Below are 12,837 nucleotides of genomic sequence, written 5' to 3'. Positions count from 1 at the left end.
AGGTGAGACACATAACTTTTCTTTCTTTTCAACAAAAAGGAAAGAAAAGGAAAAGAGAGCTATTACTGTTTTTTAAAAGATAAATAATAATGAAATTTGAAACATTGAAATTATTTATTTATTATTAATAAGTATTTATTATTGTATTTATTATTATTGAATTTATAATAGAAATAAATATTTAAGTGAAAAAAATTTATAAAATTATAACAATTGTTTAAATATAACTTAGATACTGATAATTCCGAACAAAGCATTTATTCATTCAGTGATTGGTCAACTTATAACAAATTTGGTTGAACGCAGTGAGCACTGGTGTATGCATATATGTACATTAAAATTGTCGTATACAAATCGACGTAAAGATATGTATATATTTAATTCGGATTAAAGCCCATGGCTAGATCAGCAAAAATCATAGCTAAAAAATAATAATTGGAAATAGGGCCAGACATAAAAAAACATTACTGATATAAAAAGCATTTTTCAAAAATTAATTTTGAAACTAATTGTTACAAACAAATTATTAAAAATTGATTGTAGAGGGAAACTGAAGGAACCAATCAATTCTACAAAAAAAAAAAAAAAAAAAATTACTAAAAAAACATATGTGACTCTTTTTTAAATCATTTATATTTTATGCAAAAAGATAATAAACTATATAAATAATTAAAACTTGTTTCTACCCATGGCCTAAAAATAACAATTGTAAATAAAACCGGAACGCAAAAAAAAATATTATTGACGTAAAAAATACATTGCAAAAATTAATTTTGCTACTAATGTTATAATCAAATTATTAAAAACTGACTGTAGAGGAAAACTGATTGCGCCAACAGTGTTATGTCACGAGTTACGAGCAGTCACGAGAGAATCCACGTTGATCAACGCGTATCATCGAGCATTTGCGAAAGCTGGACCAACGCAATGCTGTTCTTGGCGCTGGTTTCGTCATGACGATTCGAAGCCCCATTCTTGAAAACATGCGAATAACTTTCGTATACAAAAGTTTTTTGCATGTTTTCAAGAATAGAGCCCCCGGCCGCGTTAATTGTTCGGTTCGAGTCGGTCTCGACTCATTTAAAAATTTTTAGAAGTTAGTTGTGCATTCGAGGGCACGCACTATTCACTCACCTGTCATGTCAAATCTAAAATTTATGAAGGAGCTCGACGATCTAATCCGCATGGACGACGCAATCAAATGAGCGGTCCTACGATGGTAAAAGAAATTTCCGTCAAGAATACCCGTTTTTTTAAATGCGTTCATCAATTTATTGTTGCTCCGTCAATTTATCGATAAATCAATTACACGTATCGAGTAAATTTATCAGATGCAAACATCGGCTTTGTTTATAATAAGTATCGTCTCACGTGTATCTCATGTTTCACCTCTAATCTCAGTTTGAATTTATCAAAGAAAATTACTTCCCTTACAAGCAGTAGCAGTTTTACTGGAAAAATCCCAACAAAAAGAAACGAAAGCTGCCCAAGAAGTCTCCAAGTAAGATATCTAATATTTATTATGTTGGTGATATTTATATGTTGAAAGAAACAAAATTTCAATTACCCTGTATGACAGGTCAAGCCACTCAGTGTGGTGGCAATAGATTTATTCCATTTAGAGCAACAACTCACTTTGAATTGAGCTACTTCAAGGTAAGCAAGTATTGGTGACTTTTAAAAATATTACCAGATTATAAATTCTTAGTATGTATATACATTATTTAACCAGAGGATTGAAACGTTTGTAATAATTGTTGTCAATTACATGAACTAATTATTACACGAACATTCTGTGTTGGCTTTTACGGCATTTATTTATTATTTGATTTATCTCTTCAGAGCTTTTCTCATTTTAGGTATATATTTTACATTATTTTTGTTTTACATTAGATTATTTATCAACAGAATGCGGAACAAGATAGGGACGAAGTTGATAAAGCAAGTTTTATGATCGAAGCGAGAGATGCAACGTATCGTAGGAGAAAATCTTCATAATAGCGATATAAACAATACGCGAGTTTTGTCTTGTCAGATTATATATCAGTGCCACTGGAGGGATTTCAGAATCCTCCGAAGATTCTCAAGGGCGGATTAAGACTCATGTCGCCCCTAGACATCTCTATTAAATCTTTGCTGTTCTTATTCAAGCCTCAAGTGTAACTTAAATTAATCAAATTTTATATTGTGTAAATTCTGCTTTCTTCTTATATTATTTTATGTAAAAAATTTTAGTTGATTGCGTCAGCCACTATAAGATAAGTTTAAAAAAAAAACTGTTTTACAAAATGCCGTCTTTCTAAATTTGCCGCCTCTAGACAATAGCCTAAATTAGGCTTGAGAGCTAATTCGGCCCTGAAGGTCCTTAACAGTTAAGCCAAAACACTGGCTAGCGTCAGAATTTCCACACGATACATATTGCAAACTTTTGATAAAATACTGAATGCGCCTGAGATCATTGACGATTGTTGTAAGCGGCCTCTGTTTTTGCATTTGTTATCTGCAGAAAGAGACAGAAGAAGATGGCAATAAAAATATGGTTTTTTATAAATCTAAATTTAGTAGATTCGTCGAACAGTAATATCTTTTGGTCGTGGCATTAAGCGCTAACGTTTATTTGTGGAATGGGAATACTGGTACTATAGAATAGTTATTCTAATTGAAAGCGAACGATTGGAAGCAACACGTACATGTGCTCCGTCATATGGATTCAGGAATACCCGCATTTAGTAGTAGGTACTATAATAAGCAATAGAGAATTGTGGGATTGCAATCTAATGAAGAGAATGCGCGCAATAAACGAACACATAGCCAGAGTTGGTTCTTTCGTCTGGAATTCCCACGTAGTCAAGTGGCTGCAAGTAATAACATTCTCAAATATCCAACTAATTTTTAGGGTCATTACTTTTAAAATTCTAAAAGAAGTTTAACAAAGAACTTTAGATGTTTATAAAGAAATATTTTTGTAAAACTATCGAAAATCAATGATTATAATAATAATTTGAAATTAAGAACATTAGGGCCTTGAATCAACTTCAATTAAATCGGAGTTGGTTGAAGTAATTTATCAGAGTTCAAAAAATTGCAAATTATTAAAATTTAAATAAACTATATTAATCACAGCGATGTTAGCGAGTTCTTTCTTCACTTTTTGTCCCTTTTTTTGCATGTGGTCCTTTTTTAAAATTTGATTACTTTTTCTCTTTTTTTTTACTATTTATTTGAAATCTCGATAATATTCAACAGCATTACAAAGCAGCTTGAACATCTATTATTAAAATCTACTTTAAAGTTTGAGACAGCTAAATATTTTGGATTTCTTCAACCTTATAAGTTGAAAAACCTGAAACTAGTTCTAGTAACGCAAAAATCAATCGAGTCCTTCCATTAGGGATTTCTGAGGCTCAACTCTTAGATGAATGCCTTATTCTTCTGCTTATTCTTGAAGATGTGCCAGCTCTTGCTGAACACGAGTGAATAGATCATTATTGAGAATATTGCTGAGATGTTAATACAATATTAGTGTGCTGTATGGGCAAATATAAGATTTAATAAAAATCAGCGATTAATGAATTGAATTATGTACATAATACGTAAAAATAATCCATATAAATGTAATTTTGAAATGTACGACACAATCCTGCTTTTCTCAGTTTATATTTTATCAGTCGGTTAAACGAGAATTTTTACGCACAGCAATAAAATGTATTAGTTACGGCCGGTACAAACTATTATTACCGTATGTCGGCAAAACGAAGCGCACTTCCGCTCGTCGTTGCAAGAAAAATCCGATCCTCTGTAAGCATTGCAGTCGCTTTAGTTTACATCATGGTTGCCTTAGGATCGTCTGTAGCTGTCAACGCTGATCAATTAGCGACATAATGTCCAATAAAGTAAGTGTCTCGATAATTTTTATTAACATATTAGTCAGATTAACGTATCGCGTATTGCATTCTTTATCGCAAAGATATAAGCCTGCAAATTTCATTCCTTTTCGATTCGTATATTAATTGACCGCGTGAATTTGACATTTGACACGGTCAAGGCTCTACTTCACTTATGACTTGTGTCAACCTCGAAACTATTGACATCTTTTTACATTCTACATCTACGTAAAGAATGTTATGATAATAATGCACGAGAGAGAAGGAGAGAGAGTATTGATTTCCTATAACTCATTGTCATTAATATAAAATGATTTTATACGCATTCTTTGTTACTTATGGAAAGTGTGACACAGTTTTGTGTTGTTTTTATTTTTGAACTTCGATGACGTAAAAATTGGCTTTAGAAACTCATTGCTTGTACAATAATTTGTTTCACGCTGTAGGAATGTGGAAGCAATATAGCCTATATAACAATGTTTGAAATAAAAAAAGTTTTTTAAACAGTGTCAAACAATTTTATTTAATTTTTATTTAATTTTTGTTAATTTATTAACTATTTAGTTATTGCTATATAATATTTTGGTTAAATTTTGTGTATCTATTATTAGCACAATACAATTAAATTATTATGTTAAATATATGATGTTATTTACAACACTATGATATTTTCTAAAACTATATTTTCTCAGTTAAAGAAAACATTATTTATTTTAATTTAATACTATCAAGTGTATGTAAATTTTATTGTAGCAATAACAATTTATTTCTTTTTAGGGAGCAACTAAAAAAACTGGCTCAAAAGATGAAATCAATACACGAGTGCGGTCAAAACCAAAAAAATCCAGCAGTGAAGGCAAAGTAGAAACAGCAGATTCAAAAAAATCAGATTCTAATTTTCCAAGGAAGTCTCAACCTGTTGAACACAAAGGAGACAGTGACAGAGGATCCAAATCATTACAGAATATTTCAACGAGAACACATTCAACTAGAAATATTATTAAGCCATCTGTCGGATCTTCTCAAGTTAAGACTGTTAAGCAAGTATCTTCAACGTCAAAATCTAGTCTTAATGCTTCGTCTAGTCATTCGTTAACGAAGAGTACAATCTCCAAAAGACTTGAAAATGCTATTAAATCAAGCGACGACAGTACAGTCAAGAAGAGGAAATCTAGAGAACAAGTGGGATATTCAGAGAAGAGAGGTCAGAGTACAATATATGTACCACAATCGACTACGAGTAAGCGTAATACTAAATCTAATGAGAAGATTGCGCATCGATCATCGAAGGATAAAGAGAAATTACAAGATTATCCCGCACCTGATCGAAATAAACCACGTATATCATCTAGCGAACGTAGGAAATCCAGGACGCTGAGTCCAAGCGAGATAAGGATGTTGCACAGCGCCGTAAAGAAACCAGACATTGCGGAGAAAACAGAACAAAAGAAGAACATAGTAACGAACAGTCGTACTGATACACAAGCGGACTTGGATGAGACAAATTATGATTATGAAGACGATTTTGAAGTAAGAAATAAAAAGAAGGGAAAGGACGATGGATAAATCGGACGGTCCGATTTTGACCCTTGGAGTGGCAAGTATGTTTTTTTTTTTGTAGTTTCCGAGTTGCTGATTTGATTCTTTAAAAAAGTTCAATTTGTTAGGAAAGTGTGAAAATCAGCAATTAAGTTATAAAATATAAAATAAGAGGCTATTTTATAAGTGAATATAATAATAACAATGAGAAAAGAAATTTATTATGTAGATAATGATAAAAAAAAAGAATAATACGAATAAAAAATAATATAAATAAAAATAATGCGAATAAAGAATAATGCGAATAACGAATAACGTAAATAATAAATAATAGACAATAATATGAATAATGAATAATGCTGCGAATAATAAATAATATATGTTCGAATAATGAATAACGCGAATATTAAATAATAGTCAATAATATGAATAATGAATAATGCGAATAATAATCCCGATAAAAAAAAATTGATAGAAAACGATAGTGCTAAAAACCTGATTAAAAACAATTCTAGAATTCTATCGTTTTGAATCAGGTTTCTGGCACTTTCTGTCGTTTTCTATCGGTTTTGTTTTTATTAGGAAAATAATGTGCAAATAACGAATAAAATTTTATTTAAATCATTTAAATAAAAAATTATTTTAAAAATAACGAATAATGCCTAACTCTGGTGCTCAACTATTTTGTATGTGATCTTATACATATTTTTAGTTTTTCGAACTATGTACCATTACTTTCGCGATCTTGAAACACTTTTACATCGAATCAAAATAATATTACATTATTAAATTGATAATCAATTTATACTGATAAGTATCAACAATATTAAATGAATATTGACCGATATACGATATAAATAAAGAAGACCTTATTTGATTAAAACGGATCTTACTTAAAAACATTTTTGCACGAATCTTCCAGTTTTCAGCAGTGAAATGTTATAGTATATTAAAATACAAAATACTCTAGAAGCAAGTTCTTGGAAGACATAATGAACAATAATGCTTTCAAGTGCCGCAGTCAGGATTTGAAATAGTTGCCATCAATAATGTCCACGTTTTTTTTTTTTAAGATGTTAATCGTTTTTTTTAATTTTTTTTATCAAGCACAACATGAATTAGAGATGAAAGCATTATTATTTACTAGCAGCAAAACAGGAATTAATACAGTTATATAGTTCAACAATAATAATGTACAATACTACATGTTTAATAGCTTTATATGCTAATTTAGATACTTTTCTGACAAATTAACATTTTTTGAAGATCAGAATTAGATTTTGCAACTCAAAAACTACGAAAAAAACATACCATTTTAATTTGCCACTCTGAAAACCAAAATCGATCCATTTTACCAATCTTTAAATAAAGGTATGTGTACAATTATATACTTTGTGTTATTTTTCAGGATTACGAATCGGACTTTCAAGAATGCACTGATAGCGATACTCCAATTAGTGAAAAATCAGATAGCAGTGGAAGCAGTTCCCATTTAGAACCTATTGAATTACACGCTCGGGAGAAGGTATTATTACTCATTTAATGCTTATTCATACATTAAGACATATCATTTTACAATAACGGTTTTCTTGAACCGCAGAGAAACACGGAACAGGTGAAGGTTGAAGAGGAACGTATGCTTGATTCGGGACATTACGATCTCGCAGAAGCGAGAAAACGGGCGGCACGAATAGAATCTATGCTTTTAACGCAAACCAACACACCGCCGTTACCCGAATTAAGAGAGCCGGTTGGCAAAACGTTTAGGTTTGTGATAACTAAGATCAAATATCAAGACGAATAAATGGATTTACTTCTTTACTTGTGCACACTTATTGTTACTTGCATGTTTCTTGTCATATGTGATTGTTACGCTTCTCTATTTTTCATGCTTTGCTTTTTAAAGTTGTTTTGTTTTAAAAAGAATAAAATAAAATATATAGATAATTTAACGTGTTTACATTTATTTGAAGCAGCGACGATAGACCGGCAGAAAATAAATCTCTGCCGTCGTCTACCGATGAGGGCTTCGAAGATAGCCGCTCGGGAGACTTTACTAGATCTCCACCACTGTCACAAGTACCGTTAATTAATTTTCGTAAACCAAAAGAAAATCAACGTGAAGAGGTAATTTATACTTGTCTAAGAATGTATCATAATGTTAAATATATTATTATATATCTAAATTAATACATTGCCTTTGCAGAACTTACGAAAACCTCGAAGCAGAGGCGAAGAATTGTTGGAAATGATAAAGTTGGACTTTATGGAATGGTCATTATTAGAATGCAATCCTATACCCTACGATGAATTTATAAGAAATTACGGAAAATTAAATACACAACAAGTACGTAATGTAGTAAATTATAACGTGATCGATTGTTTACTATACATATATCGTGTTCCACAGGTATTTACCCAAACCGGTGATGATAATATAGACATCGAAATACAAACGGACGAGGTGTCCTATAGGAACAAGTGGACGCAATTTCCTATAACTTGCAGAAAAGAATTGCGTGATAAACAAGATATAAACTTATTTAAAATGGTAATAGTTTATACTGTCGATTATAGAATATTCAGTTTGCAAAGTAACACGTTACTTGTAATGCTGTTACCATTATTTTTATAATTTAATTCTTCATTATTTTTATATTAATTCAATTGACTCGTACATCTTTTCAGTATGAAAATATATACAGTAATTTGCATGACAGATCGAAAGTTTTGGGCATTAAATGCAATTATATATTTTATTCATTTTTACATTTTATAATATATTTTAAACATTGCCAGTATTGAAAGTCTACATATAACGTAAACTGTAGATTTTCTGTATTGGCATTGATTATTGAAATATATTATTAATAATGATATTAATGTTTAAAAGCAATAAAAACTGTTGATAAAATTTGCGTTTGTAAATTACAATTTAAATTCTTATAAAGATAAGTATACTAAAAATAAAGATATTAATTAAGAATAAAGATAAAGAATTGAATTATTAGATAAGTTTTATGTAAAGTTTGTTTTATAGAGACTTTTATAGAGATTATTAAATAATGTAATTTTAAAATACAATATCTTTTTAACATTACAAAAAAGTAATAAATTATTATCTTTTTTCTAAATAATGGTAACGAGCTATTTTTATGAAGCTACATTTCAGTCTTGGAAACGTCGATAGGAAACATTGATATGATTCTGAATTTTTTAAAAATTTGCAGGAACAAATTGGCGTCGGAAGTGATTTGGATGAAATAGACGATATAAATTTTTCGTCACGGCCGTCGTACGATATATTGCGGTTAAACGACTTTCTTAATCGCGCGGGCACGGTTGTATTGTCATTGTTAGAAGAGAGGGAACACGGTGGCACCGTTTTTCAAAATGATGTAGATGAAATATCGTTCAGCGACGGTTTTGTGGAGCTTTCTGTACATACAGTAACGTTCTTAGCTAGCAGAGCGGTTAAGATTATACATTATTCGAACGTTTTGAACAAAGTTCTACTTACTATACATGCTCCTGTGGAAGAGGTATGTGGCTGCTATACTATTTTTAATCAGGATGTTTATAACTAGGAAAACCTGGAATTTTTAGAAGATTTTGTTGTCTTGAAAATTATGAATTTTTATATTCAATTTTACTATATTCAAAGAACATTTTGGAATTTTATTTTTAAATTCTTTTTCTGGCAAAATTGTTTTTTGATAAGCAAAATTGATTTTTATTTGACAAAATAACAATCGATTGGTAATAAATATGTCGTACACAGCCATGCATATTATAACTAATAATTTGATGTTAACTTCTTAATATTTCCATAATATACATTATATATTTAATTTATACATAAAATTTATCTAAATTATGTGTGTTTGTGTATGTATATATAAAATTCATAATAATAATCATATTTCTTATCAGAGTTGGTCATGTCACTTTAAAAAAAGTAACTTATTCTCGTTACTCATTATTGATTTTAAGAAGTAACCTGTTATCGTTACAATTAGAAAGTAACAATTTTTTTTATTTTTGTTACTTTTTTCTAATGATAAAATAATATATTAGATTTTAAAGTTATATTATTTAAAAATATTGAAACTCCAAACTATAGCAAGCTTTTTTTCTTGTATTAAATTTATCTAATAATTTGTCTAATTTTTTATATTAATATGAAGTTCTGTTAAAAAAGTCTCCAATTTTATTTGGAATTTTGATTAAAATTTCTGAAAAATCTGAGAATTTATAGAGAATTCTTTTACAAAATTTGAGTACCCCATTAATGTAAGTCGAATGAAAACATCATAATTTGTGATATTAAACAGGAAATAGAAACCATAAGTAAACAAGATTATATTACTGACTGTTGCATCGGATGCGTTTGGAATATTTGTGAACCCTCGATGCCGAAGAAATTATTTTACTCACAATGTCCTATTACTGCTTGTTGCTTTCACTTAACGAATTGCAACATGGTATTCGCCGGACTTGAGGATGGGTATGCAACTTGAGTCTTCTTTAAAACTTTCTTAAGTTTCGCATTGATCTAAAAATGAAATATTGAACTAGATCGTTAAGTCTCTGGGATCTAAAGGAGGACGAGATGTGGCATCAGAGAATTACGGATAAAGCTAACGAATTAGATTGGGTGATTAGAACGCCTACTTACACGACAACGGTGGAGCTAGACGCACATACGTCGCAAGTTGTCGCAATACGCGTGCTGTCTAAGATCGAAACTACTTCCGCTAAAGAGAGGAGTAATAAGTTTGTCCCTATCCAGGTTGTTATTATCACGATACTGATGTTGACCTGTTAAAATGTAATTTTATCCACATGCTTTAATTTTTTAATGTATTTGACAGATATGTAGTTTAGATGAGGATGGTTGCTTCATAATATGGAGTATTGTACATAACATGGGTATAAATATCGACGACTTGGGGCTCTCTCATTGGGGTGACATAAGACTTGTAAAGAATCAGAAAACGTTTTTAAGGAAAAAAGACACTGAAATGTAAATACAATAGATTTAAAATTTATTTTTTTATGTTTGAAACTCGGTACATATGTCTGAAGATTCGTCCCCTCCCTTCTCTAATTTTATGATTTTTTTTTAGAATGAATACGTTTGTTGATATGCATGTGGATAGTGCAAATACTAATAATATTTATATCGCGACTAACAGTACTGATGTCTTGCATACTACTTATATCGGTAACAGAACTAATCCACTAACATACAAACCAGCTAATTTAAGTGAGTGGAAATAGTCTACTTTGATGTATGCATTGAATGTGCATCATGATAACAGATTTATTTCAATTAAATATTGTAGGTGAATGCGGTACATCAACTTGCATCGATGTTTGTCCTTTCGGTCAATCCTTTTTTTGGGTAAGATTTCTTTTGCGGTTTAGCTTCAAGATTTTATATTATTCTTATTAATTTGATTTTTATCTATCAGGTCGGCTGCGATGACGGAACGATTCGACTTCACTATTTAAATATGGAGAGACCAATTGTGCAACTGAAAAATGAACAATATACGGACGAGATTAAAGCTTTGCAATGGTCGAAAACAAAACCGTTAACTGTATATACTCTGGATAACAAATCCCGGTAAGAACATTTTATGAAATAAATAAAATTAAGTGAAGAAATAAGATAATGCGTTTAATGTAATTGTTCAATAATTATAAAAATTATAAATTTAATAGAATTCACGTGTGGGATTTAAGTAAAAGTGATATCATTCCTACGTATACATTATCTATGAGAAAGTGGGGAAAGATAAGTAGCATACAGCTATCACCTTGCATAACGGATCAAGATATGACGAATCAATACCTGGTGAGTTCAAAAAGTTAAATATGGTCTTAAGGCTTGAAAGAGATTTTTATATGTTATAAATTAAAAAAAATTTATTTGTATATTTTTAGGCTGTTGGCACGGAATCTGGTTATGTGGAAGTACATAAACTGAAAAAAGATTTTTACTATTCGAAGAAAGAGGAATTTTTGCAAGAGCTGGACATATTTTCGCGATACGTTTTGGTATCCTAAATGAAAATAGATGTTGTTAAAAGAAAATTGTATAGGCACTAATAGTTTTTCTAGGATTGTTATTTTAAAGAATTGGATATAGAAAGAGTCACAGATTTTATACTTCCAGTGTATACATGCACTTGCAATTACATTGCAATAGATATCGAGATATAATAATAGTCATAGAAAGTAATAATTGATAAGGGATATATGATTTTATGTTATCCCAAAATTTATAAGATTTTTGCAAAATAACATGTAGCGATAATTATCTTTGATAACTTTGAATAATATTGAATTTTTCCAGTGTACAATAGAGTACATTGTAATTGTTATAATTTTATATATTTTACGCGTCATATATACAATGAATGAGATTTTTGTGCACTTATTCGTATCTTTCTATATCTTAATATATCACGATATTCCGTCCAAGGATAATAAGTACCAAAGATGTAGATAAAAATAGTGTGTATTCATAACATATTTATACATACATTTATATAGTATCGTATAAAACATATCATATAAATAAGGATAAATGAAAAGATTATATACAAACACACTCAAACATTATATATTATACATAAAGTTTTATACATAGCCTAGCTGATTTGATATCGCGCTTTAGATGTAGGCAGTTCATTAGTGATGATACAACTGAGATAATATATGATTTTATCTTAAAAATAAATGTAGAAAATTTTTCATAGAAAACTTTTTTGTTTAATAACTTTAGTAATCATTTAACATCAATACGTTTCACTGTTTGATAATTGTTTAACAACTTCAATAATAATTTCGTTTTTGAGATCTATTATTAAACAATTGTTTCTGTCATCGATTTTGGATAATTTTTAATTATCTTTCTACATAATCATTTACAATGTAACAATTAAAAGAAATAAACGTTTATTTAAAGAAATAGAGAAAAATTATTGAAGTGTTGAACAAGATACATACGTATGAGAGGTAAATAATAAGTATGTATATATACATATATAAATAATGTGGACATATGGATATGTATATTATATGTACATATATACACATATATTTATATAAAATATATATTATGTACGCATATATATATGTATAATACCGTGCATATATATACACACATATATGTATACAAAAATATATATAAAAATATATAATATATGTGAATATATTTTATACCAATATTTTAAAATATTTGTGTAAGTTATTATTCATGATAACTTAGACAAATGCTCAAAATATATAAGTTGTCAAATTGAAAATATTCGTTACTAGAATTTTTATATTCATATATCATGATAATTGCTGTTGAACTATCTTTTGATATATGACATCACAGCACTGAAAATTATGTAAA

General features: G+C 29.5%; 1 protein-coding gene and 1 pseudogene across 2 annotated transcripts; both read left to right on the top strand.

Annotated features, from left to right (window-relative positions):
- The first annotated feature begins 1,139 nt into the window (after positions 1 to 1,139).
- On the top strand, positions 1,140 to 2,104 carry LOC113003868 (annotated as a pseudogene).
- Positions 2,105 to 3,787: 1,683 nt separating this feature from the next.
- LOC105193808 (cytoplasmic dynein 2 intermediate chain 1) lies at positions 3,788 to 12,197 on the top strand. 2 transcript variants are annotated; one of them, XM_011158405.3, is made up of 16 exons: positions 3,788 to 3,893; positions 4,662 to 5,414; positions 6,832 to 6,948; positions 7,024 to 7,190; positions 7,397 to 7,550; positions 7,630 to 7,770; positions 7,834 to 7,974; positions 8,654 to 8,965; positions 9,758 to 9,930; positions 10,002 to 10,215; positions 10,298 to 10,449; positions 10,553 to 10,692; positions 10,772 to 10,830; positions 10,901 to 11,055; positions 11,154 to 11,286; positions 11,376 to 12,197. In XM_011158405.3, exons 1-16 carry the CDS (start codon positions 3,882 to 3,884, stop codon positions 11,496 to 11,498), a joined length of 2,946 nt encoding a protein of 981 aa, XP_011156707.1. In that variant the 5' UTR covers positions 3,788 to 3,881; the 3' UTR covers positions 11,499 to 12,197. The 2 variants fall into 2 exon arrangements, with proteins under 2 accessions (XP_011156707.1, XP_011156708.1); XM_011158406.3 differs by having other exon boundaries at positions 7,400 to 7,550; positions 11,376 to 11,586.
- The last annotated feature ends 640 nt before the right edge of the window (positions 12,198 to 12,837 follow it).

Source organism: Solenopsis invicta, chromosome 16 (genome assembly GCF_016802725.1).
Source record: "Solenopsis invicta isolate M01_SB chromosome 16, UNIL_Sinv_3.0, whole genome shotgun sequence".
Classification (NCBI taxonomy): domain Eukaryota; kingdom Metazoa; phylum Arthropoda; class Insecta; order Hymenoptera; family Formicidae; genus Solenopsis; species Solenopsis invicta.
This window is presented reverse-complemented; position numbering and strand designations above follow the sequence as displayed.

Coding starts and splice junctions, on each gene's coding strand:
- LOC105193808 (XM_011158405.3), top strand. Junction 5,415..6,831: donor ATTATGAAGACGATTTTGAA/GTAAGAAATAAA, acceptor GTTATTTTTCAG/GATTACGAATCGGACTTTCA. Junction 10,216..10,297: donor ATAAGTTTGTCCCTATCCAG/GTTGTTATTATC, acceptor TGTATTTGACAG/ATATGTAGTTTAGATGAGGA.